The sequence below is a fragment of the Heptranchias perlo genome, unplaced genomic scaffold (assembly GCF_035084215.1).
Source record: "Heptranchias perlo isolate sHepPer1 unplaced genomic scaffold, sHepPer1.hap1 HAP1_SCAFFOLD_701, whole genome shotgun sequence".
Classification (NCBI taxonomy): domain Eukaryota; kingdom Metazoa; phylum Chordata; class Chondrichthyes; order Hexanchiformes; family Hexanchidae; genus Heptranchias; species Heptranchias perlo.
Genome location: NW_027139731.1, coordinates 75,015 through 101,799, shown reverse-complemented (window position 1 = coordinate 101,799; position 26,785 = coordinate 75,015). Strand labels below are relative to the sequence as shown.

Sequence of the window (26,785 nt, the reverse complement as noted above, 5' to 3'; positions counted from 1 at the left end):
GATGGTTTATTTATAGAATAATGGATACCTGGGAGTGAGTGACAGGCTGGAATCTAATCGAGGGGTTCAGATAGGTTATTTATAGAATAATAGGCAATCAATAAGTTGCTCTGAGTTGCTCAGCAATCACGATCCAATGGATAAGACAAGTACTTGTGCAAACACTGCACTGTGAACAGTAAGGAACTCACACTTAGACAGTTGGAGAGTAGGAAGCACTTTATTGCAATTAGCTAACTGCTGTAATGGGTATGGAGGGCTGGCGTTCACAGACATTAATGTATCCACGTTACACAGAGTCAGATTCTGAGTGAAGTCTGTTGGGTGCCTGCGTTAATGCAATGGCCTGGAACTGGTCAATGATTGTGGAGCACAGGAACCAGGTGGAACGCTGGGATTCAGTCCCTTGATGCTTTGGTTACTGCGGCAATTCTCTTTAGAATGTTCTTCAGTCTGTCGACGATAGCTGAAAGAAAGTGGAGAGAGGGTGTGTCGCCCACTGTGTACCAGGAACAAGATGAGTAACATGAGAAACACTCAGGGGTTTCATCCTCTCGCTGCCAGGAAATCAGGCAGAGCCCCTCACAACACAACATGCTTCACCTCACGGAGACTACCGAGCAATCTTAGCTTGGTTTGGAGTGTTCTCACCTGGGAGATTTCGTTTGGTGACCCCAGGGTTGCCAACTCTGGTTGGACGTATTCCTGGAGGTTTCATCACATGATCTCCTGCCGCCCACCCCTCACACTCCCGCCCGATACCTCCATCCTTAGAGTCACCGCCTTACCCACACTAATTGGAAAGCGAGCAGACTTTTCGTTACTCGACTGGATGATTCCTGACTGTCTGTCAGACAGCCTCTTTCCCCGTCTTCAATATCGTTAGACTGTAACTGATGAACGAAAGTGTTCAAAGAAAATGAAATAAACATTATGATTTTTCTGACAGCCGCGTCCGTGAGATTGATCTTTATTTCCTGTAGACTCCAGGCCAATCCTGGAGGGTTGGCAACCCAAGGTGACCCCCACACACACCTGTCTGTATCCGCTCGTATACTGGGTGTCGGGGGAAGCCTTTCAGGAGATGGGCTGCAGATCTCTGCTGGAGACACCTGTAGTTACTACCCGGAGCAGGAAATAGGGCAACGCACACACCTTTACAGTACACACAAGTTCATGAGCAAGACAAACTCAACATCCTGTCTGCAACAACCCCCCGTTCAGCTATAAAAGCACCGCCTACCTCCAGCTTTCGGCCGCTCAAAGGGGTCGAAGGCGCGGCATTCGTCGATCAGCTCGCAGAGGTCCACGGGACAGTCATCCGGCAGAGGCTCACGGACTCTTTCCTCACAAACCTTTTGATAGATGACCTTATCGCTACAATCTGCTCGAGAATAAAGGTGGACTTTAAGCCGGTTGTGCTGACTCACGGCGGTGTAGAGGCTGTCGACTGCACTTCAGTGTGACCGGACGCCCGTCTCTATATAATATATCTGTACTTATAGCATGAACCCACCCAGACCCTCCTCCACCTCATGCTCTGTCGAGTAACTCACGCACGTGGATCCCTCCATAAATCTTATGTGCCTCAATTTAACACCCAGTGGGGCCAGTCAGGATGTCAAGGCCCAGATTTACACCACCATGGTGTGCGGTGACAATAAAACAAAACACACAGACTGACAGGAATCTGAGGGGGGCACGATGAAGGACTCAGAGAAGAGGAGTCCGAGTTGCATGGAGAGAGCTGGATGAAGGGAACTGAATAGGCAAGCTGAATGCAGGGGGGAGCTGGACCCAGAAATGAATGGAGAGAACTGGACACAAGGAGCTGGACGCTGGGAGGAGCTGCACTCGGGGATGAGTGGAGAGAAATGGACACAAGGAGCTGGACGCTGGGAGGAGCTGCACTCGGGGATGAGTGGAGAGAAATGGACACAAGGAGCTGGACGCTGGGAGGAGCTGCACTCGGGGATGAATGGAGAGAAATGGACACAAGGAGCTGGACGCTGGGAGGAGCTGCACTCGGGGATGAATGGAGAGAAATGGACACAAGGAGCTGGACGCTGGGAGGAGCTGGACTCGGAGATAAATGGAAGGAATTGGATGCAGGGATCTGGACCTTCGGAGCTGAATGCGGGGAGCTAGATGAAGGGAGCTGATTATGTTATATACTGGATGTCAGTTATGGGGCACAACACTTGACATCAATTGTTACAGGATCAACTCTATATGTCAAACTGAAACCTTCAATCAAGACAATCTATTCTCGTAATTCTCCCTCGGGAATCCTGTCCATAACCTTTAATTCAGCATTTACTGTCTCGTTCTTAACACTGCCCAGCAGCCACCCCCCTCCTCCAAGCACCAGCTACCATGAACCCTCCACCCTTCCTGCACACAGTACCGCTCAGGCAGCAATGCACTCATTAAACAGTGATTCAATCCCAGCAACAGTAAAGAGGGTCTGCATCAAAACAAAGCATGGCACCCAGTGTGAGACAGCACCCACCCTCTGTGAGACAGCACCCAGAGCCAGACAGCACCCACCCATTACAAGACAGTACTCAGGGGCAGGCACCACTCACCCAGAACCAGACAGCACCCAGGCAGCATGAGACAGCACCCCGAACCAGATAATATCCATTCGTTGCCAGACAGCACACCCCAGACTACACCAGATCCAGGCAACACACAGTGTCAAACAGTACTCAGTGCCAGATAGCACCCATCCAGCATCAAACAGTATTTAGTACGTGACAGCATTCATCTCAAGACAGCACCAAACAGCACCCACCCAGCATTCAGCACCAAACAGCACCCGTTGGGTATCAGATGTTGCCCAGTGCCGGACAGAGCCTCGTACCACAGTGCCCACCCAGTGAAACAGGGGAGGAAAGATTAGTGGGGTGCAAAAAATTCTACTCTTTACCTTTAAATGGTGTTTTACGGGTGGCTATCTCCCATAGGACAATCCCAAAACTGAAAGAAGGGAAAAAACAGATAACACCAGGGAACAAGCACCTATCAATCAGCTGTCAATCATTATGCAGCAGGCTATAGTTCAATGCAAAATTGCCACTAATAACCCTTTACACACCGATCCCCATTCCGCACCGATCCCCTTTACACACCGATCCCCTTTACACACCGATCCCCTTTACACACCGATCCCCATTCCGCACCGATCCCCTTTACACACCGATCCCCTTTACACACCGATCCCCTTTACACACCGATCCCCATTCCGCACTGATCCCCTTTACACACCGATCCCCTTTACACACCGATCCCCCATTACGCACCGATCAGCGTAATGCACCGATCCCCCATTACGCACCGATCCCCGCCATGCACCGATCCTCCATTACGCACCGATCCCCGCCATGCACCGATCCTCCATTACGCACCGATCCCCGCCATGCACCGATCCTCCATTACGCACCGATCCCCGCCATGCACCGATCCCCCATTACGCACCGATCCCCGCTATGCACCGATCCCCCATTACGCACCGATCCCCGCTATGCACCGATCCCCCATTACGCACCAATCCCCGCCATGCACCGATCCCCCATTACGCACCGATCCCCGCTATGCACCGATCCCCCATTACGCAACGATCCCCGCCATGCACCGATCCCCCATTACGCACCGATCCCCGCTATGCACCGATCCCCCATTACGCACCGATCCCCGCTATGCACCAATCCTCCATTACGCGACAATATCCACTACGCATCGATCCTCAATTACGCACCGATCCTCCATTACGCACTGATCCCCCATAAGGCATGATCCCTGTTATGCACCGATCCCCACTACCCACCGATCACTGTTACGCACCGATCCCCCATTACGCACCGATCCCTGTTACACGCTGCTCCATTTGCCCTGTCGTACACTCAGGCAGTAAAAGCTACAATGCCACCCGCTTCCGGTGTGGTTTGAATATGACTTTCTTCATTCTCCTGCTGCAGTCACTGTAGCCAAACTCTTACCTGTACACCTCGCAGGGCTTATCATATTTGTAGTGGATGTTGCCCAGCTGCTGCGGTGAGATGTATGGCAACGTGTGGGAACTCTGGCTGGTGACACTGTTCCGTCGGATCGAGGTTTCCGTCTTTGCCAGATCCAAGCCTCCCAACTAAACACAAGAAGAGACTGCATGAAGCAAAAACTGGGACGGACCTCACACCCTCAACACCGAGCTCCCAATCCACACCCTGCTTCTGAGGAAACAGGTAGGTAGTCAGTGAGTTAGACACCTCTCTCAGCGGCCATGCATCCCGATTAGGAAGCCTCCGCTCCTGCTGCTCCACATTCAAACTGTCTGCCAAGGTCGCCCAGCTAGTCAGCACAGCCTTCCTGAGTATAACCGTCCACAACCAACGGATCAGATCAAAGCTCTGCAGTCCTGCCACATCCAGTCGTGAATGGTGGTGGACAATTAAACAACTAACAGGAGGAGGAGGCTCTGCAAACAACCCCATCCTCAATGATGGCGGAGTCCAGCACGTGAGTGCAAAAGACAAGGCTGAAGCGTTTGCAACCATCTTCAGCCAGATGTGCCGAGTGGATGTTCCATCTCGGCCTCCTCCCGATATCCCCACCATTACAGAAGTCAGTCTTCAGCCAATTCGATTCACTCCACGTGATATTAAGAAATGGCTGAGTGCATTGGATAAAGCAAAGGCTATGGGCCCCGACAACATCCCGGCTGTAGTGCTGAAGACTTGTGCTCCAGAACTAGCCGCGCCTCTAGCCAAGCTGTTCCAGTACAGCTACAACACTGGCATCCACCCGACAATGTGGAAAATTGCCCAGGCATGTCCTGTCCAAAAAAAGCAGGACAAATCCAATACAGCCAATTACCGCCCCATCAGTCTACTCTCAATCATCAGCAAAGTGATGGAAGGTGTCGTCGACAGTGCTATCAAGCGGCACTTACTCACCAATAACCTGCTCACTGATGCTCAGTTTGGGTTCCGCCAGGACCACTCTGCTCCAAACCTCATTACAGCTGGGACACCTTTTGATTGGTGTGATGGTGTCCCAGCCTAATATAAGATATGCGATTTGAGAACCTTTCACTCATTCACCTGACGAAGGGGATAATCTCCGAAATCTTGTGATTTTAAAATAAATTTGTTGGACTATAACCTGGTGTTGTAAGATTCCTTACATTTGTCCACCCCAGTCCATCACCGGCATCTCCACATCATCAGTATTAATGGTGGCAGGTTATTGTTTCCATCAACCCACCTTTACTCTGAGGCCATTGTCCACCAGGAACTTGGTGCTGTCAATGCAGCAGTGAAGTTTGAACTTCTCAATTGATTGGTGCATCCTGCAACAAATCAAAATGCAAGGACATTATTGTAACATTAAACATTAAACTAATGAGGTGTCAGGTGTGGCTCAATGGTAGCACTCTCGCCTCTGAGTCAGAAGGCTGCAGGTTCAAATCCCAATCCAGAGACTTAAGCACAAAATCTAGGCTGACATTTCAGTGCAGAACTGAGGGAGTGCTGCACTGTTGGAGGTGCCGTCTTTCGGATGAAATGCAAAAGATACCATGGTACTATCTTGAAGAAGAGCAGGGGAATTGTCCCCGGTGTCCTGGCCAATATTTATCCTTCAACCAACAACACTAAAAAGCTGATTATCTGGTCATTATCACATTGCTGTTTGTGGAACCTTGCTGTGCGTAAATTGGCTGCCATGTTTCCTACATTACAACAGTGGCTCCACGTCATAAAGTACTTTATTCACATCCTAAGGTCGTAAAAGGTGTTATATAAATGCACGTTCTTTCTTTCTTTCCATTTAACCTGCTGGTGGGAAGACCAGCCAATCCTGTACGAACTGGGATATAGGAGTGCCTTTGTGAGTTTTTATTAAACTGTAAGGACCTTTGAATAAATCAGGAGCTGGCCAAGGGAACTAAATGTCTGAGAGGGACAGGATCATGAACTGAGCTGCAGGGGAGCAGCAACAAGGCAGCGAGTGTTGGTCAGCTGGGTATCTGACAGGCATGGAAGCCTATCACTATGATTAAGAGTCTCTGAACCAATACACTGAAAAATCTACACCCGGAGAATTTTTATTTTAAGAACATAAGAACATAAGAAATAGCAGCAGGAGTAGGCCATACGGCCCCTCTAGCCTCCTCCGCCATTCATTAAGATCATGGCTGATCTTCAATCTCAACTCCACTTTCCTGCCCGATCCCCAAATCCCTTGATTCACTTAGTGTCCAAAAATCTATCGATCTCAATCTGAAGTATACTCAATGACTGAGCATCCACAGCCCTCTGGGGTTTTGCCTGAGATGGAACGTACACTCTGTCCCCATAGGGGCACACCCACTTGCCCAAGTCCAGAGAGCATATGCACAGGTTTAGGGACCCCCCTAAGTGCACACAGGGATACTGCTAGAAGTTAACCAGCTATAACTACGCAGGGCACCGGTCTGCAGGGTTATCTGGAGTCGAGTGGTAGGAATGCCAGCCCGCAGCAACAAGTCTACCCCTCCAGGTTCCATTAGTGAGCCAGGCTGGCTAGTCAATCACCTACAGTTCATACTGCGGACCGACCTGGTGGTGACTGGTATAGAGGATGGACTTGGTTCCAAATTTCCATCACCGCATGTGTCATCTTGAAGCCACCACAACCCCAAACAGATCCCACCTACTTCCCCTCAGGATAGTCACTTGGTAGCTGTTAGGCACCGATGCTGGTTCGAGTCCTTGCTCGGTGGACAGCGGGTAATAGGAACTCCTGATGAGTGGCATGGCAAGCAGCACAATTCACCATAGGACGTGTGATTGTATCGCCACCATCTTCCTCACCGCAGCACCACGCCCCATTGAATGGTGGTTCCAACCAGTTAGAGCCGTGGAACTTCAGCAGCAGCTGTTTGCCTCTTTGTCGCCCAATCATCACAGGATAGATGTTCTGAATCTAAGCCTCTGCAGGGATGTGCTCAGTGGAACATCTGGGGCCAGGTGTGCCATACAAAATTAATTGTAAACGGTCAGTTGCTGTCTTTTCTATGTTTCTACCTCTCTATCTCTGTTTTTTTTTTGTTTGTTGTTTTTTTTTGGTGATTTGTATATTCTGAGACCTGGCAGGTAACACCTGTCTGTCTGCACACTGATTGCCTTGGCAATGGGCAGTTGAAAAAACTGTCTGTTATCACTAAGCATTGTTCTGTGAATTATAAATGCGACTTCATTTCGAGGACTTCATTTCCACATCGTTCACCTGAGGAAGGAGGTAGCCTCCGAAAGCTTGTGAATTTAAAATAAAATTGCTGGACTATAACTTGGTGTTGTAAAATTGTTTACAATTGTCAACCCCAGTCCATCACCGGCATCTCCACATCATACAAAATTAAGAACTCGCGGGGCAAGATAAAGGTCCCTTTGGCCTATCAAGCCCATACTCTCCAACAGAGTACACGCAACCTATAATATCAGGTAGTACCTCTCAACCATTTGGACCTCCTGAAGTAACAACCAACAGGAAAAACCCCAGAAAGTTACCAGCTCAATGAAGTCTCTCTCAACCCCTGAAAGCAATGTAGTGAACTCCAAGATGTGCTAACTTAACATCATAATCTACACCTGGGTCATGGGCCAAATGCAGCCTGCAAGCTCCTGCTGTATGGTCCATGAAGTGCCAGTCACTCACCCTCTCGCTGTCTGCTCTGTTTCTTTTTCCAGTTAAATTTATTACGCTGCCCTGCGTTTTGCAGGTCTGGTGGTTTGGAATGGTCTATTTTATGTACTAGTCTCTTATTGGTGGATGAATCCTAAATCCACCAATGGGGGAGCAATACCGAGAACAGGCATCTCCAAACCACCAGATTTTGGTGTTAAATCAATTACCGTTGCTGATCTGCGGTCAGCGGGCCTCCAGAAGACCAACAAACTTAGGATATAACTTATTTAGAAAAGATAGGGAAGGAAGATGGGGGGGAGGGGGTGGTGGAAGGGTGAAGTAGCTGCACTAATTAGAGACAACATAATAGCAATAGAAAAAAGGGGCATAATTAATATTAAGATAGAAACCGAATCCATATGGATTGAGGCTAAGGAAAAGAAGGGATCGATCACATTAATAGGGATATTCTACAGGCCACCTAATAGTCAAAGGGAAGTGGAGGAAGAAATATGTAGACAAATCCATGAAATGAGTAAAAAAACATCAAATGATAATCATGGGAGATTTCAACTACCCCCAAATAAACTGGCAAGAGATAGGGAAAGGAGAATGGGGAATGGAGATGTTACAGTGTGTACAGGACTTCCTTTCTTACCCATTATGCGAGAAGCCCAACAAGAGAGGAATCACTGCTGGATCTCATAATGGGAAATGAACCAGAACAGTTAACAGAAGTAAGCATAGGGGAACATCTAGGCAATAGCAATCATAACATAAGAAGGTTTAAAATAATGATTGAGAGAGATATAAGTAAGACAAAGACCAAAGTAATAGATTGGAAAAAAGCTAATTTGAGGAGATGAGAATGGAACTTGGGAAGGTAAACTGCAAAAAAATTCTAACAAAGAGATAGAACAGCAGTGGGAAATATTTAAATTGGTGATCGATAGAGTTCAGGAGAAATATATTCCTCTAGAAAACAAGAACAAACTAGCCAATAATGAAACACCATGGATGAATAAAGAGATAAGGGTAAAATCGAAACTAAAGAAAAAGACATACACTAAGTACATAGACAATAAAGATGAGGATGACAAAAGGGAATATGAAGAGGTTAGGAAAGAAGTCAAAAAAACAAATAGGAAAACAAAGAGGAACTACAAGATTAAATTATCAAGGAAAATAAAACAAAATAGTAAAGTATTCTACAGACACATAAATAACAAAAGAAAAATCAGGATAGGGATCGGGCCACTAAGGGAGGCACAAGATAAACTCACAGGTAATGACAGTGAAATGGCAGAAATATTGAACAGTTACTTAGCCTCAATATTTACCAGGGAGACTAACAATGTGGGCATGACATTTGAAGAAGAGATCAAAAAAGATATAAAGACATTTAAGATAGAAAGGGGGGAGATAATTGATAAACTAATCAAACTTAGAAAGGATAAAACCCCTGGTCCGGATGGATTGTATTCATGCATGTTGAAAGAAGTTAGGGAGGAGATAGCAGAGACACTATTACATATGTATAAAAAATCATTAGAAAAGGAAATAGTGCCAGAGGACTGGTGGACAGCTAATGTTATTCCTATATTTAAAAAAGGAGATAGAACAAGTCCAGGGAGCTATAGACCAGTTAGCTTAACATCGGTGGTAGGAAAGATAATGGAATCTTTACTCAAAGATGTAATAGAAAATATAATAAAGAGCAGTCAGCACAGATTTCAGAAGGGAAAGTTATGCTTGACCAACCTTGTTGAATATTTGGATTTTCAAAAGGTCTTCGATAATGTATCGCATTATAGACTCATGACTAAGGTCAGAGCATATGGAGTCAGGGGACAGGTAGCAGAATGGATAGCAAGCTGAATACAAAACAGAAAACAGAGAGTAGGGGTTAAGGGTAGCTACTCAGACTGGCAAAAGGTGGGGAGTGGTGTTCCACAGGGATCGGTGCTGGGACCACTGTTCTTCACAATTTACATTAATGATTTGGATTCGGGAATCGGAAGTACAATTTCAAAATTTGCGGATAACACCAAATTGGGGGGGTGTAGTTAAAACAAAGGAACAGTGCAGGAGGCCATTAATAAACTTGCAGAATGGGTGTGTAATTGGCAAATGAATTTCAATATAGATAAGTGTGAGGTGATGCATTTTGGTAGGAAGAATAAGGAGGCCACATACTGGTTGGATAATAACAGTCTAAACCGGATAGAGTAGCAAAGGGATCTCGGGGTACAGATACACAAATCACTAAAAGTAGCGACGCAGGTTAATAAGGCCATAAAAAAGGCAAACCAAGCACTGGGGTTCATTTCTAGAGGGATAGAAATGAAAAGCAGAGAAGTTATGTTAAATTTGAATAAAACCTTGGTTAGACCACACTTGGAAGTAGAGTGCATAGTTCTGGTCTCCATATTATAAAAAAGATATAAAGGCATTGGAGAAGGGGCAAAAAATATTTATAAAGATGATAACAGAACTGAGAGGATATACTTATCAGGAAAGACTAAACAGGCTGGGGCTCTTTTCTCTAGAAAAGAAAAGGCTGAGGGGTGACCTGATAGAGGTCTTTAAGATTATGAAAGGGTTTGATAGGGTAGACGTAGAGAAAATGTTTCCACTTGCAGAGGACCAGAACTCGGGGCCATAAATATAAGATGGTCACTAATAAATCCAATAGGGAATTCAGGAGAAACTCCTTCACCCAAAGAGTGGTTAGAATGTGGAACTCTTTACCACAAGGAATAGTTGAGGCAAATAACATAGATACATTTAAGGGGAAGCTAGATAAACACATGAGGGAGAAAGGAATAGAAGGATACACTGATAGGGTTAGATGAAGTAGGGAGGGAGGAGGCTCATGTGGAGCATAAACATATAGGCCAGTTGGGCTGAATGGCCTGTTTCTGTGTTGTAGACTCGATGTAACTCGATGTAAGTTTGTACACTGCTGATGTACACCATTCAACACTGACCAGTTATATTTAAAGAGCAACTTCAGTGTAGATTTTACTCAAGAGTTAATTCTGTCAGATTTATATTGGGCTCACACCTCCCCTTCCTCTTCAAGGTCCTTGAAAGTGTCATTGCAGCCCAGCAACTGCTCACCTGTCCCACAACCACCTGTTCAAATCCCCCTATTTTGATTTCCACCCTGCCCACAGCACTTAGACTGCCCTGGTCAAAGTCACCAGTGACGCTGTCCGTGACTGTAACCGTGGCGTGTTATCCCTCCATATACCACCTCTCGACCTCTCCATGGCATTCAACGTAGTTAACCATTCCATCCCACTCCACTACCCATCTCCCATGGTCCTCTTTCATGGGACTGTCCTGGTCTGGTTCTGGTCCTACCCGTCCCAATGTAGCCAACACAACTCCAACCGTGGTTTTTCTATACGCCCCACGTGGTCATCTCTGGAGTACCCCAAGTTTCTATCCTTGGCCCATTCCTTTTGCACATATACACGTTGCCCTTTATTGACATTGGCCTAGAAACATGGGGCGTGATCCCAGTTTGACACACGTGCCTAATGAGGCCGGTGGCAGGACCACACGAAATCTCACCCTTTAACCCTGTCCTCGTCCACCTCTACTGGCTCCTTACTCACCAAATTCAAAATCCTCGTCCTGGTTCATAAATCCCTCCACGGGATCACCCCTCCCTACCTCTGCAACCTCCTTCAGCCTCAGGGCCTGTTCCACACGCTTTGGCCCTCCAATTGTGGCTCCCTGTGCATCCCACCCTCCTTTTGCTCCACCATCAATGATGGAGCTTTCAGCTGGCTGAGCTCTACTCTGTAACACCCTCCCTAAAGTATTTATGCCTTTAAAAACCTCCTGAAAATCATATATGAAGAGGAATAGGCCATTCAGCTACTTGAGACTGTTCTGCCATTCAATTCGATCATGGTTGATCTGTACCTCAATTCCACTTACCTGCCCTTGATCCATATCCCTAGAAACCCTTTTCTAATAAAAATCCATCAATCTCAGTCTTGAAAGTTTCAACTGACCCAGCATCTACAGCCTTTTGGGGGAGAGAATTCCAGATGTTCACTACCCTTTGTGTGAAGAAGTGCTTCCTGATTTCCTGGCTCTTCTTTTAAGATTGTGCCCCCTTGTTTTGGATTTCCCCACCCGAGGAAATAGTTTTCCTGTATCTTCCCTTGTCAAACCCCCTTATCATTTGAAACACCTCGATTAGATCACCCTCTAACCTTCGACCACACTTTTGACCGTCTCTCCTATTATTGCTTGGTATCTGTTTCTCCTCTGTGAAGCCCCTTGGCACGTTCCACCCTCTTTAAATGATCTATGATTGTAAATTCTTGTTGTTGACTCGGACTCAGGCAGTAGGAAAAAGACAGGGCAGGGACTCAGGACAACCCCCACCTCTCTAGTTCCAATGCTATTGTCTCTATATTGGATCATGGTAAACCAGACCGCAGCGATAAACCAGGCGGCCAAGATACCGCCCGACCTAATCTCTCCATTCTCCCAATTTCCTAATTCCCAAAAAGCCAGCCTACCTGTACAGGCCACTGGCAGCGTCCAGTGCCATGTGAACACGACTCTGCCAGCTGAGCTGCCACTCGCCCTCCAGCACGCTGCGCAGACACCCCAGCTCGCAGTATTCCATCACGATCAAGAACTCAGGGCTGGGACCTGTGAGAAACAGTGGCAGGTTGGACAACTGTAAGACTATCAATGGGGGATTTGCTGAGATGCTGGTGGTGATTGGACTGTGAACCCACTTTGCTGGTGAGCCCAGTGAGCTGCTGCTGCTGCTGGCTCCTGGCGCACTTGCCTCAGGCAGCGGGCGGTAACCATAAAGCAGACTTGCCGGCAAGATCTGGTGAAAAAACAGCAACACCGGCATGGCACTTAACCCACTGTAAGCGGCTTTCGATGGTCAGAATGATTATCTTTGAAGGAGACCAGGTAACACGTTGGTTTTATATTTTATGAAGAAAGGCCATCGACCTGAAAAGTTCACTCTGTTTCTCTCTCTGCAGATGCTGCCTGACCTGCTGAACGTTTCCAGCATTTTCTGTTTTTATTTCAGATTTCCAGCATCCGCAGTATTTTCCTTTTGGTTTTATAGTTTATTTTGTTTTGATCCAGCCTGGGGAGAGAGACCTCTGAGTACTGCTTCCCTCACCAACCATTTACACAGCTGCTTTGTTATGTCTCCCTTAAGGCCTGTCGGAGATTGATTCAGGGGGTGAGCCGGGAGGGGGGCGGTGCACTCTGCCACAACGTCCTGACATGCAACAGGCGAGCCAAGGGCTTTGTTGCTGAGCCCATCTCATGCCCCACACCCTGGCGTCCTGAACTGGGGCGGTGCTTCTAGGAGGCCAATGCCAGAGTCGTTATTCCGATGGCTTTAACCAGGCTGGAATGGGGAATTCTCTCTTATCTGGAATAAGATGTCTGAAGGCAGATATTTCGTCCTGCACTTGTAAACTCACAAATGCAGCTGATGGTGGGAGTTGTCTTTTATCAGCTCCATACATCGAATGTAAAAATGCAAAATTAAACTGCTGACAAATTTATATTTTTAAGTAGCACTGCTCCTTATTAATTGTTTTCTTAACTGCAATTCAGATTTAACAGGCATCTTTCCTAAAGAAGGCAAACCAGAAATCAGCAACAACATCCCATAATAACACTCAACATTTTCAGCATTTTCATACAATTTTGTAACTAGTTAGGGAATCAGACAGTGAGACAGGCTGGACAGTGGAGGGGGAGTCAGACAGTGAGACAGACTGGACAGTGGAGGGGAGTCTGACAGTGAGACAGACTGGACAGTGGAGGGGGAGTCAGACAGTGAGACAGGCTGGACAGTGGAGGGGGAGTCAGACAGTGAGACAGGCTGGACAGTGGAGGGGGAGTCAGACAGTGAGACAGGCTGGACAGTGGAGGGGGAGTCAGACAGTGAGACAGGCTGGACAGTGGAGGGGAGTCTGACAGTGAGACAGGCTGGACAGTGGAGGGGGAGTCTGACAGTGAGACAGGCTGGACAGTGGAGGGGAGTCAGACAGTGAGACAGGCTGGACAGTGGAGGAGCTACTTAAGAACATAAGAAACAGGAGCAGGAGTAGGCCATACGGCCCCTCGAGCCTGCTCCGCCATTTAATCAGATAATGGCTGATCTTCGACCTCAACTCCACTTTCCCGCCCGATCCCCATATCCCTTGATTCCCCTAGAATCCATGGGCGCTAAATTGGGCCGTATAGCGCCCATTGTTTCGGCGCTACATGGCTTCTCTGACATCCAAGATGGCGTCTTGGTTGGGCACGCATGTTTCCAGTGTGACGTGTGCCGGACGCCATCTTGTAATAGGTGCAGATAAGGAACACTGGAATCATGTAAAGTAGGGAGAAAATGGCTTCAATCAGTGTGCAACGCTGATTTAAAGTGATAGACACCATTTTGGGACTTAACGCTCAACTCAATACACAGTCTTAACCCCGACCATCTGAACGTGTCTTAGAGTGCCTGGAGGACCCCCCACCAGCGCTATTTAAAGGGACCATGCAGGATTTACAGGTTAGTGGCTGGATTATTGCTTCTGGCTGCCGAGACATTTGTAACTGTTTTTGGAGGTCTCCTAGACTTCAATACTAGGACGCAGGGACATAGCCTAACATTTAGAGCCAGGACGTGCAGGAGTGAAGTTAGGAAATGCTTCTACACGCAGAAGACATTTGGAATGCCCTTCTGCAGACAGCAGTTGATGCTAGCTCACTTGTGAATGTTAAATCTGAGATCGATAGATTTCTGTGAACCAAGGGTATTAAGGGATATGGGGCTAAGGCGGGTATATGGAGTTAGGTCATCGTTCAGGCTCCGTGCGGACAGTAGTCTGTTATTTTCAGTAAATAACATTCGCGCCAGATAAGTGCCAGGCAATGACCATCTCCAACAAGAGAGAGTCTAACCACCTCCCCTTGACATTCAACGGCATTACCATCGCCGAATCCCCCACCATCAACATCCTGGGGGTCACCATTGACCAGAAACTTAACTGGACCAGCCATATAAATACTGTGGCTACGAGAGCAGGTCAGAGGCTGGGTATTCTGCGGCGAGTGACTCACCTCCTGACTCCCCAAAGCCTTTCCACCATCTACAAGGCACAAGTTAGGAGTGTGATGGAATACTCTCCACTTGCCTGGATGAATGCAGCTCCAACAACACTCAAGAAGCTCGACACCATCCAAGATAAAGCAGCCCGCTTGATTGGCACCCCATCCACCACCCTAAACATTCACTCCCTTCACCACCAGCGCACTGTGGCTGCAGTGTGCACCATCCACAGGATGCACTGCAGCAACTCGCCAAGGCTTCTTCGACAGCACCTCCCAAACCCGCGACCTCTACCACCTAGAAGGACAAGGGCAGCAGGCGCATGGGAACAACACCACCTGCACGTTCCCCTCCAAGTCACACACCATCCCGACTTGGAAATATATCGCCGTTCCTTCATTGTCGCTGGGTCAAAATCCTGGAACTCCCTTCCTAACAGCACTGTGGGAGAACCGTCACCACACGGACTGCAGCGGTTCAAGAAGGCGGCTCACCACCACCTTCTCAAGGGCAATTAGGGATGGGCAATAAATGCCGGCCTTGCCAGCGACGCCCACATCCTGTGAACGAATAAAAAAAATTTAAAAAAATAACAGGTACCAGCTACCTTTAAGAGATTTCTAAGAAACATCCTCCCTTTAAGAGATTGAGCTCCTCCTGCTGGTGGAATGTGCAAATTGCATTGATTCCACATGCAAGGAATGGAACACTGATTGCAGGTTGGTAGTGAGACAGGCTGGACAGTGGAGGGAGAGTCAGACAGTGAGACAGGCTGGACAGTGAAGGGAGAATCAGGCAGTGAAACAGGCTAGACAGTGGTGGGGAAGTCAGACAGGCTGGTTAGTGTTGTGAGAACTGGGTGTTGAGTAAGGATGGACAGTGCAGAGATATTTCTTTCTGCTCCCTTTAATTTCCCCCCAACCAAGTCACTCACACAACTCCTCAGCTGGGTGATGAGCAGGTGATTTACCTCATGGGATCTGCCAAGCCGCTATCAATGTAGCTGCCTGGCGGTGCTGGGAGAGTTGCTCAGAACATCTACACCCTCCCTCCTTGTGCATCCACCGTGCACCTTCTGCTCATGCTGGCTAAGATTACAGCTTGCCACAAAGAGTACAGGCCTTGTACTGAATGTCAGCTGGGAGCAGACACTATGCGGGCTTGTGCTATTAGCTTGGATCAGATGGGAAGGAGTGTCATTTTCCTGTACTTTCAGCAGTGTCAGAAGAAATGGGGAAGTGGAAACCCAGTACTTGCAGGTTGCCACATCTTATTCTAAATATACTGCCAGCCCGCTAACACATGCAACCCGATGAGTCCTCCCAGTGTGCACACCCCGACCACTGAAACTTCACTTTCCTTTCCTCTCCTTCTGCAGATATTACTAACTCCTGTTGTGGTATGGTTCCTGCAGCTCTCTAGTGCCTCATGCAAGTGGCCATTACTCATCTATGAGCCTCGATATTGAGTGCCAGCAGGCTATTTGACCGTGGAGAACATCACAGACCTGCCCGATCCTGTTCTCACCCGACACGCAGACAGAAGCGCACTTTCCAGCCGAAGTCATTGGACCAGAATGGGAAGCCTGGCTGGATTTCAAACTCCTTCCTATCCCCGATAGCTAAGGCCTGTTGTTGAGGCTCTACTGCCACCACAGCTGGAACCAGTTAACTCAACGCAGACCTGGAATGGCTCAGAACCCATACCGAGCAGTACGTTTACCAACCGAGCCATTAGTGCAACTCAAAACTTCACTTTCAAAGCAATACCCCAATGCTCCTTCACTATAAAATTAGACAGAAAAGCAGGAGAGTGTGTAATGAAATGGAGAGAAAGAAATCGGCTCAAAACAGAGAGCGAGGAATGGGAATAAAGTGAAAAGTAGTTTTTATTTAAATTTCCTCCATTACAACAATGGCTACACTTCAAAAGTACTTCATTGGCTGTAAAGCGCTATGGGATGTCCTGATGTCGTGAAAGGTGCTATATAAATGCAAGTCCTTCTTTTCTTTCATTAAATCCATGCCTGGGACTATGGTCTTCACTACTTACTCACTCACCTCTCTGATCAATGCAGATTCCATAAATTCGCACCATGTTTGGTGATTCAAAGTGCTTCATGGTACCAGCCTCTTTGCAAAAAATTTTCCGAATTTCCCTGCAGGGGAAGAAGAAAAGGCCAAAATGTGAATCCCTGCTCTAACGCGGCAGAGAGGGAATGTGCTCAGTTCAAAGAGAGCCTGTGATCCATACTCACTCCACGTTGGATAACCCAATGTTAAGAAAACGTTTAATGGCCACTGGGAATTTATGCAACGTTCCCCTGTAATATTTGGAGTTGGCAGTTTCCATGAAAGGTTTGTTCTGCACTTCGATGTCCTCCAGTTTTAATTCTAAAATATTCTGCACTGGGTGAACAGAAGGTTTCTCATTGTCTAGAAGAGAAGGAGAGAGACATTTCAACACTAGGCCTGGGTTAATGCAAGAAAATACCATTCTTATCGTGTTTTTGCTAATTTTAGTCAAGCACTCCCAGGTCAGGATCGGTTAGATGCCGAGTACAGCTCCCTCTACTCTGCCCCAAACAATCTACCACAACCCTAACCTTGGAAAACCTTGGTGTATTTCCCACACCAACCATATTATGGCCTCTCTAAGTGAATTGGCAATTTAGTGCCAAATTTGAAGCTATGGGCCCATGTCCATTGGATTGAGACTGCCCAAACTCACTTATTATAGTCAACAGCAGAGAGAGAGGACTTTCCTCCCATCAGTCCGGGCTGCATATGAACCCAGGTCATGGAGGTGAAAAGTCAGTGTCCAGCCCACGACACCATCCAGTCTGCCCTGGTGCAGTTCCATGTGTATGTAAGCAAGTGATGGGGACACTGTGAGGGGCAGTGGCAGGGGCTGGAGCTCAGGTATAAACACCACCAATTGTCATTTTCCTGCTATTGACCCATTAGAGACTCATTGGTTTTTCGGTGGATACCTTAGCTGTTCTGTACTGACAAAGCAGAATGAGTCATGTCGCCAGGATTCTAGTTTGATTAAATCAGGTAGCTTTACTGAACAAATAACTAGTCCCATTGTATTTGACATTTTCTTGTCACGCTGATGCACAGAAAGAAGACCACTGTATCTCACAAGGTTTGAAAAGTGCTTCTCACCCAGCAGCTGCCCCGTTCCTGAAAGTGGTGACTTGTACTAGGTATGGTCCCCTGAGTGAAGGAGCCATTCTTCACATGTGGGCCTGGATACTGAGTATCAATGAGTTTTTGACTATGGGTCTAATCCTGTCCGCACCTGATCTCCACACACACTTGTCATCGTTTTTGACAAGGTCTGGGATCAGAATGCTATTTCGCTTTGTGACTAAGTCTGGGATTGGGGTGTTGGTCAGTTCTGTGACTGGGTCTGGGATTGGGGTGTTGGTCAGTTCTGTGACTGGGTCTGGGATTGGGATGTTGGTCAGTTCTGTGGCTGGGTCTGGGATTGGGTGTTGGTCAGTTCTGTGATTGGGTCTGGGATTGGTGTGTTGGTCAGTTCTGTGACTGGGTCTGGGATTGGTGTGATGGTCAGTTCTGTGACTGGGTTTGGGATTGGTGTGATGGTCAGTTCTGTGACTGGGTTTGGGATTGGTGTGATGGTCAGTTCTGTGACTGGGTCTGGGATTGGGTGTTGGTCAGTTCTGTGATTGGGTCTGAGATTGGTGTGATGGTCAGTTCTGTGACTGGGTCTGGGATTGGTGTGATGGTCAGTTCTGTGACTGGGTTTGGGATTGGTGTGATGGTCAGTTCTGTGACTGGGTCTGGGATTGGGTGTTGGTCAGTTCTGTGATTGGGTCTGAGATTGGTGTGATGGTCAGTTCTGTGACTGGGTCTGGGATTGGTGTGTTGGTTGGTTCTGTGATTGGGTCTGAGATTAGTGTGATGGTCAGTTCTGTGACTGGGTCTGGGATTGGGTGTTGGTCAGTTCTGTGACTGGGTCTGGGATTGGTGTGTTGGTCAGTTCTGTGATTGGGTCTGAGATTGGGATGTTGGTCAGTTCTGTGACTGGGTCTGGGATTGGGTGTTGGTCAGTTCTGTGATTGGGTCTGAGATTGGTGTGATGGTCAGTTCTGTAATTGGGTCTGGGATTGGGGTGATGGTCAGTTCTGTGACTGGGTCTGAGATTGGTGTGTTGGTCAGTTCTGTAATTGGGTCTGGGATTGGGGTGATGGTCAGTTCTGTGACTGGGTCTGAGATTGGTGTGATGGTCAGTTCTGTGATTGGGTCTGAGATTGGTGTGATGGTCAGTTCTGTAATTGGGTCTGGGATTGGGGTGTTGGTCAGCTCTGTGACTGGGACTGGGATTGGTGTGTTGGTCAGTTCTGTGACTGGGTCTGGGATTGGTGTGATGGTCAGTTCTGTGACTGGGTCTGGGATTGGGTGTTGGTCAGTTCTGTGATTGGGTCTGAGATTGGTGTGATGGTCAGTTCTGTAATTGGGTCTGGGATTGGTGTGATGGTCAGTTCTGTAATTGGGTCTGGGATTGGGGTGATGGTCAGTTCTGTGACTGGGTCTGGGAGTGGTGTGATGGTCAGTTCTGTGACTGGGTCTAGGATTGGGTGTTGGTCAGTTCTGTGACTGGGTCTGGGATTGGTGTGATGGTCAGTTCTGTGACTGGGTCTGGGATTGGGTGTTGGTCAGTTCTGTGACTGGGTCTAGGATTGGGTGTTGGTCAGTTCTGTGATTGGGTCTGAGATTGGTGTGATGGTCAGTTCTGTGACTGGGTCTGGGATTGGGTGTTGGTCCATTCTGTGATTGGGTCTGGGATTGGGTGTTGGTCAGTTCTGTGACTGGGTCTGAGATTGGGTGTTGGTCAGTTCTGTGACTGGGTCTAGGATTGGGTGTTGGTCAGTTCTGTGATTGGGTCTGAGATTGGTGTGATGGTCAGTTCTGTGACTGGGTCTGAGATTGGGTGTTGGTCAGTTCTGTGACTGGGTCTAGGATTGGGGTGTTAGTCAATTGTATGACTGGGTCTGGGTTACAGTGTTAGTTGGTTCTGTGACTGGGTCTGGGTTTTGGTTTTGTTACAGATTCTCCAGTTCAGCTCAGTAAGAAGCTAATTTAATTTACTTGCTGAAGCTGTTGCAGAGCACCTCTGCCTTGTGCACTCACATGACTCAATTATGCATTTGATGTCCTTCAAGTCCATTTTCATTTCCTCCATGCCATCATTCACGGTCTGCACAGCCTGTTGGATCTTCTCCTCCATTGAAAGCAATACTGCCAAATAAGAGGAAGTCAACAGCTCTTAAGAAACTCAAATCTGCTGAATTTCATTCTCTCACCAGAAACAGTGAGAACACACAAAGCTGGAAGAGTAATAATCGCACACAAAGACATCAAGTTTCTCTCTGCTTTAAGACATTTTTTTTTTATTTGGGGGAGGGAGAAGAACCAGATGTTTCCGCTGCTGCATCGTGATTGTGAACAGATGAGAAAAGATTTGCCAAGCATTTTATTTCCACGGAGACGGTGCCCTCCTATTCCCAATTCATGTGGCAACTTAAGAGGTTTTTCTTACTTCTTTGTGTCTGCAACTGGTAAATAAATCACCATTGGCATGGCCCGAATCCTTGCCCTTTCCCCAAATCCAGTGGCCAGGAGGTTTCAGGAGATTCAGCTGAGGAAAAACTAACTGTTTGAAGACCAGAACTCCTGACCTCCTCCTGAATGGACCCTCACAAGTCAGCTGTGACATTAAGGTCACCAGTTGCAGGTAGTGACGATCATTGTCGTACTTTAAGAACATAAGAAATAGGAGCAGGAGTAGGCCATACGGCCCCTCGAGCCTGCTCCGCCATTCAATCAGTTCATGGCTAATCTTCGACCTCAACTCCATTTTCTTGCCCGATCCTCGTAACCCTTGATTCCCTCAGTCCAAAAGTCTATCAATCTCAGTCTTGAATATACTCATCGACTGAGCATCCACAGCCCTCTGAGGTAGAGAATTCCAAAGATTTACCACTCTCTGACATTGTGGGAAGCACTTTAAGACTTTCTGATGTGATATGATTCATATAATTTAGTCTTTGCAGGGTTCAAAAGTGGGACTAATTTGTCCAGGGGCTGTGTCCCTGTTGCTCCATTACTATTTCTGTTTATATTTTTTATGCCACTGGGAGCTTCAGAAGCCTGGTGCTTTGGAACTATCTGCTCCCAGAGTTTCTCCCTCAATAGTGGATTTGGAATTCATCCACCAATAAGAGAGGAGCATGTAGTACCGGCCATTTCACATCGCCGGAACCATTCGATTCAAACAGCTGAAGCCGCAGCATAAGAAATATAGGAACGGAGTGGACAGTCGGAGAGAACAGGAACGGAGAGGACAGTCGGAGAGAACAGGAATGGAGTGGACAGTCGGAGAGAACAGGAACGGAGAGAACAGGAACGGAGAGGACAGCTGGAGAGGACAGGAACGGAGAGGACAGTCGGAGAGAACAGGAACGGAGAGGACAGCTGGAGAGGACAGGAACGGAGAGGACAGTCGGAGAGAACAGGAACGGAGAGGACAGTCGGAGAGAGCAGGAATGGAGTGGACAGTCGGAGAGAACAGGAACGGAGAGGACAGTCGGAGAGAACAGGAACGGAGAGGACAGCTGGAGAGGACAGGAATGGAGAGGACAGTCGGAGAGAACAGGAATGGAGAGGACAGTCGGAGAGAACAGGAACGGAGAGGACAGTCGGAGAGAACAGGAACGGAGAGGACAGCTGGAGAGGACAGGAACGGAGAGGACAGTCGGAGAGAACAGGAACGGAGAGGACAGTCGGAGAGAACAGGAACGGAGAGGACAGTCGGAGAGAACAGGAACGGAGAGGACAGTCGGAGAGAACAGGAACGGAGAGGACAGTCGGAGAGAGCAGGAACGGAGAGGACAGTCGGAGAGAGCAGGAACGGAGTGGACAGTCGGAGAGAACAGGAACGGAGTGGACAGTCGGAGAGAACAGGAACGGAGAGGACAGTCGGAGAGAACAGGAACGGAGAGGACAGTCGGAGAGAACAGGAACGGAGAGGACAGTCGGAGAGAACAGGAATGGAGAGGACAGTCGGAGAGAACAGGAACGGAGAGGACAGTCGGAGAGAACAGGAACGGAGAGGACAGTCGGAGAGAACAGGAACGGAGAGGACAGTCGGAGAGAATAGGAACGGAGAGGACAGTCGGAGAGAGCAGGAATGGAGTGGACAGTCGGAGAGAACAGGAACGGAGAGGACAGTCGGAGAGAACAGGAACGGAGAGGACAGCTGGAGAGGACAGGAACGGAGAGGACAGTCGGAGAGAACAGGAACGGAGAGGACAGCTGGAGAGGACAGGAACGGAGAGGACAGTCGGAGAGAACAGGAACGGAGAGGACAGTCGGAGAGAGCAGGAATGGAGTGGACAGTCGGAGAGAACAGGAACGGAGAGGACAGTCGGAGAGAACAGGAACGGAGAGGACAGCTGGAGAGGACAGGAACGGAGAGGACAGTCGGAGAGAACAGGAATGGAGAGGACAGTCGGAGAGAACAGGAACGGAGAGGACAGTCGGAGAGAACAGGAACGGAGAGGACAGCTGGAGAGGACAGGAACGGAGAGGACAGTCGGAGAGAACAGGAACGGAGAGGACAGTCGGAGAGAACAGGAACGGAGAGGACAGTCGGAGAGAACAGGAACGGAGAGGACAGTCGGAGAGAGCAGGAACGGAGAGGACAGTCGGAGAGAGCAGGAACGGAGTGGACAGTCGGAGAGAACAGGAACGGAGTGGACAGTCGGAGAGAACAGGAACGGAGAGGACAGTCGGAGAGAACAGGAACGGAGAGGACAGTCGGAGAGAACAGGAACGGAGAGGACAGTCGGAGAGAACAGGAAAGGAGAGGACAGTCGGAGAGAACAGGAACGGAGAGGACAGTCGGAGAGAACAGGAACGGAGAGGACAGTCGGAGAGAACAGGAACGGAGAGGACAGTCGGAGAGAACAGGAACGGAGAGGACAGTCGGAGAGAATAGGAACGGAGAGGACAGTCGGAGAGAGCAGGAACGGAGAGGACAGTCGGAGAGAACAGGAACGGAGTGGACAGTGGAGAGGACAGGAACGGAGTGGACAGTCGGAGAGAACAGGAATGGAGAGGACAGTCGGAGAGAACAGGAACGGAGAGGACAGTCGGAGAGAACAGGAACGGAGAGGACAGTCGGAGAGAATAGGAACGGAGTGGACAGTCGGAGAGAACAGGAACGGAGTGGACAGTCGGAGAGAACAGGAACGGAGTGGACAGTCGGAGAGAACAGGAACGGAGAGGACAGTCGGAGAGAACAGGAACGGAGAGGACAGTCGGAGAGAACAGGAACGGAGAGGACAGTCGGAGAGAATAGGAATGGAGAGGACAGTCGGAGAGAATAGGAATGGAGAGGACAGTCGGAGAGAATAGGAACGGAGTGGACAGTCGGAGAGAATAGGAACGGAGTGGACAGTCGGAGAGAACAGGAACGGAGAGGACAGTCGGAGAGAACAGGAACGGAGAGGACAGTCGGAGAGAACAGGAACGGAGAGGACAGTCGGAGAGAATAGGAACGGAGTGGACAGTCGGAGAGAACAGGAACGGAGTGGACAGTCGGAGAGAACAGGAACGGAGAGGACTGTCGGAGAGAACAGGAACGGAGAGGACAGTCGGAAAGAATAGGAATGGAGTGGACAGTCGGAGAGAACAGGAACGGAGAGGACAGTCGGAGAGAACAGGAACGGAGAGGACAGCTGGAGAGGACAGGAACGGAGAGGACAGTCGGAGAGAACAGGAATGGAGAGGACAGTCGGAGAGAACAGGAACGGAGAGGACAGTCGGAGAGAACAGGAACGGAGAGGACAGCTGGAGAGGACAGGAACGGAGAGGACAGTCGGAGAGAACAGGAACGGAGAGGACAGTCGGAGAGAACAGGAACGGAGAGGACAGTCGGAGAGAACAGGAACGGAGAGGACAGTCGGAGAGAACAGGAACGGAGAGGACAGTCGGAGAGAGCAGGAACGGAGAGGACAGTCGGAGAGAGCAGGAACGGAGTGGACAGTCGGAGAGAACAGGAACGGAGTGGACAGTCGGAGAGAACAGGAACGGAGAGGACAGTCGGAGAGAACAGGAACGGAGAGGACAGTCGGAGAGAACAGGAACGGAGAGGACAGTCGGAGAGAACAGGAACGGAGAGGACAGTCGGAGAGAATAGGAACGGAGAGGACAGTCGGAGAGAACAGGAACGGAGAGGACAGTCGGAGAGAACAGGAACGGAGAGGACAGTCGGAGAGAATAGGAACGGAGAGGACAGTCGGAGAGAGCAGGAACGGAGAGGACAGTCGGAGAGAACAGGAACGGAGTGGACAGTGGAGAGGACAGGAACGGAGTGGACAGTCGGAGAGAACAGGAACGGAGAGGACAGTCGGAGAGAACAGGAACGGAGAGGACAGTCGGAGAGAACAGGAACGGAGAGGACAGTCGGAGAGAATAGGAACGGAGTGGACAGTCGGAGAGAACAGGAACGGAGTGGACAGTCGGAGAGAACAGGAACGGAGTGGACAGTCGGAGAGAACAGGAACGGAGAGGACAGTCGGAGAGAACAGGAACGGAGTGGACAGTCGGAGAGAACAGGAACGGAGAGGACAGTCGGAGAGAATAGGAATGGAGAGGACAGTCGGAGAGAATAGGAATGGAGAGGACAATCGGAGAGAATAGGAACGGAGTGGACAGTCGGAGAGAATAGGAACGGAGTGGACAGTCGGAGAGAACAGGAACGGAGAGGACAGTCGGAGAGAACAGGAACGGAGAGGACAGTCGGAGAGAACAGGAACGGAGAGGACAGTCGGAGAGAACAGGAACGGAGAGGACAGTCGGAGAGAACAGGAACGGAGAGGACAGTCGGAGAGAACAGGAACGGAGAGGACAGTCGGAGAGAATAGGAACGGAGTGGACAGTTGGAGAGAACAGGAACGGAGTGGACAGTCGGAGAGAACAGGAACGGAGTGGACAGTCGGAGAGAACAGGAACGGAGAGGACTGTCAGAGAGAACAGGAACGGAGAGGACAGTCGGAAAGAATAGGAACGGAGAGGACAGTCGGAGAGAACAGGAACGGAGTGGACAGTCGGAGAGAACAGGAACGGAGTGGACAGTCGGAGAGAACAGGAACGGAGAGGACAGTCGGAGAGAACAGGAACGGAGAGGACAGTCGGAGAGAACAGGAACGGAGAGGACAGTCGGAGAGAACAGGAATGGAGAGGACAGTCGGAGAGAACAGGAACGGAGAGGACAGTCGGAGAGAACAGGAACGGAGAGGACAGTCGGAGAGAACAGGAACGGAGAGGACAGTCGGAGAGAATAGGAACGGAGAGGACAGTCGGAGAGAGCAGGAATGGAGTGGACAGTCGGAGAGAACAGGAACGGAGAGGACAGTCGGAGAGAATAGGAACGGAGAGGACAGTCGGAGAGAGCAGGAATGGAGTGGACAGTCGGAGAGAACAGGAACGGAGAGGACAGTCGGAGAGAACAGGAACGGAGAGGACAGCTGGAGAGGACAGGAACGGAGAGGACAGTCGGAGAGAACAGGAACGGAGAGGACAGCTGGAGAGGACAGGAACGGAGAGGACAGTCGGAGAGAGCAGGAATGGAGTGGACAGTCGGAGAGAACAGGAACGGAGAGGACAGTCGGAGAGAACAGGAACGGAGAGGACAGCTGGAGAGGACAGGAACGGAGAGGACAGTCGGAGAGAACAGGAATGGAGAGGACAGTCGGAGAGAACAGGAACGGAGAGGACAGTCGGAGAGAACAGGAACGGAGAGGACAGCTGGAGAGGACAGGAACGGAGAGGACAGTCGGAGAGAACAGGAACGGAGAGGACAGTCGGAGAGAACAGGAACGGAGAGGACAGTCGGAGAGAACAGGAACGGAGAGGACAGTCGGAGAGAACAGGAACGGAGAGGACAGTCGGAGAGAGCAGGAACGGAGAGGACAGTCGGAGAGAGCAGGAACGGAGTGGACAGTCGGAGAGAACAGGAACGGAGTGGACAGTCGGAGAGAACAGGAACGGAGAGGACAGTCGGAGAGAACAGGAACGGAGAGGACAGTCGGAGAGAACAGGAACGGAGAGGACAGTCGGAGAGAACAGGAATGGAGAGGACAGTCGGAGAGAACAGGAACGGAGAGGACAGTCGGAGAGAACAGGAACGGAGAGGACAGTCGGAGAGAACAGGAACGGAGAGGACAGTCGGAGAGAACAGGAACGGAGAGGACAGTCGGAGAGAATAGGAACGGAGAGGACAGTCGGAGAGAGCAGGAACGGAGAGGACAGTCGGAGAGAACAGGAACGGAGTGGACAGTGGAGAGGACAGGAACGGAGTGGACAGTCGGAGAGAACAGGAATGGAGAGGACAGTCGGAGAGAACAGGAACGGAGAGGACAGTCGGAGAGAACAGGAACGGAGAGGACAGTCGGAGAGAATAGGAACGGAGTGGACAGTCGGAGAGAACAGGAACGGAGTGGACAGTCGGAGAGAACAGGAACGGAGTGGACAGTCGGAGAGAACAGGAACGGAGAGGACAGTCGGAGAGAACAGGAACGGAGAGGACAGTCGGAGAGAACAGGAACGGAGAGGACAGTCGGAGAGAATAGGAATGGAGAGGACAGTCGGAGAGAATAGGAATGGAGAGGACAGTCGGAGAGAATAGGAACGGAGTGGACAGTCGGAGAGAATAGGAACGGAGTGGACAGTCGGAGAGAACAGGAACGGAGAGGACAGTCGGAGAGAACAGGAACGGAGAGGACAGTCGGAGAGAACAGGAACGGAGAGGACAGTCGGAGAGAATAGGAACGGAGTGGACAGTCGGAGAGAACAGGAACGGAGTGGACAGTCGGAGAGAACAGGAACGGAGAGGACTGTCGGAGAGAACAGGAACGGAGAGGACAGTCGGAAAGAATAGGAATGGAGTGGACAGTCGGAGAGAACA

General features: G+C 49.3%; 1 protein-coding gene across 3 annotated transcripts in view; it reads right to left on the bottom strand.

Annotated features, from left to right (window-relative positions):
• Positions 1-201: 201 nt before the first annotated feature.
• Positions 202-26,785, bottom strand: part of LOC137318602 (mixed lineage kinase domain-like protein) — a 44,832-nt gene continuing 18,248 nt past the window's right edge. For all 3 annotated transcript variants that reach the window (XM_067981360.1, XM_067981359.1, XM_067981361.1), the window contains exons 3-11: positions 19,945-20,052; positions 17,040-17,217; positions 16,843-16,940; positions 12,216-12,351; positions 5,266-5,350; positions 4,002-4,147; positions 2,933-2,982; positions 1,244-1,384; positions 202-466 (exon numbers count right to left, since the gene is read on the bottom strand). In XM_067981360.1, the coding sequence (XP_067837461.1) occupies positions 399-466; positions 1,244-1,384; positions 2,933-2,982; positions 4,002-4,147; positions 5,266-5,350; positions 12,216-12,351; positions 16,843-16,940; positions 17,040-17,217; positions 19,945-20,052 (1,010 nt within the window). In that variant the 3' untranslated portion in view covers positions 202-398. The remainder of the gene's footprint in view (positions 467-1,243; positions 1,385-2,932; positions 2,983-4,001; positions 4,148-5,265; positions 5,351-12,215; positions 12,352-16,842; positions 16,941-17,039; positions 17,218-19,944; positions 20,053-26,785) is intronic.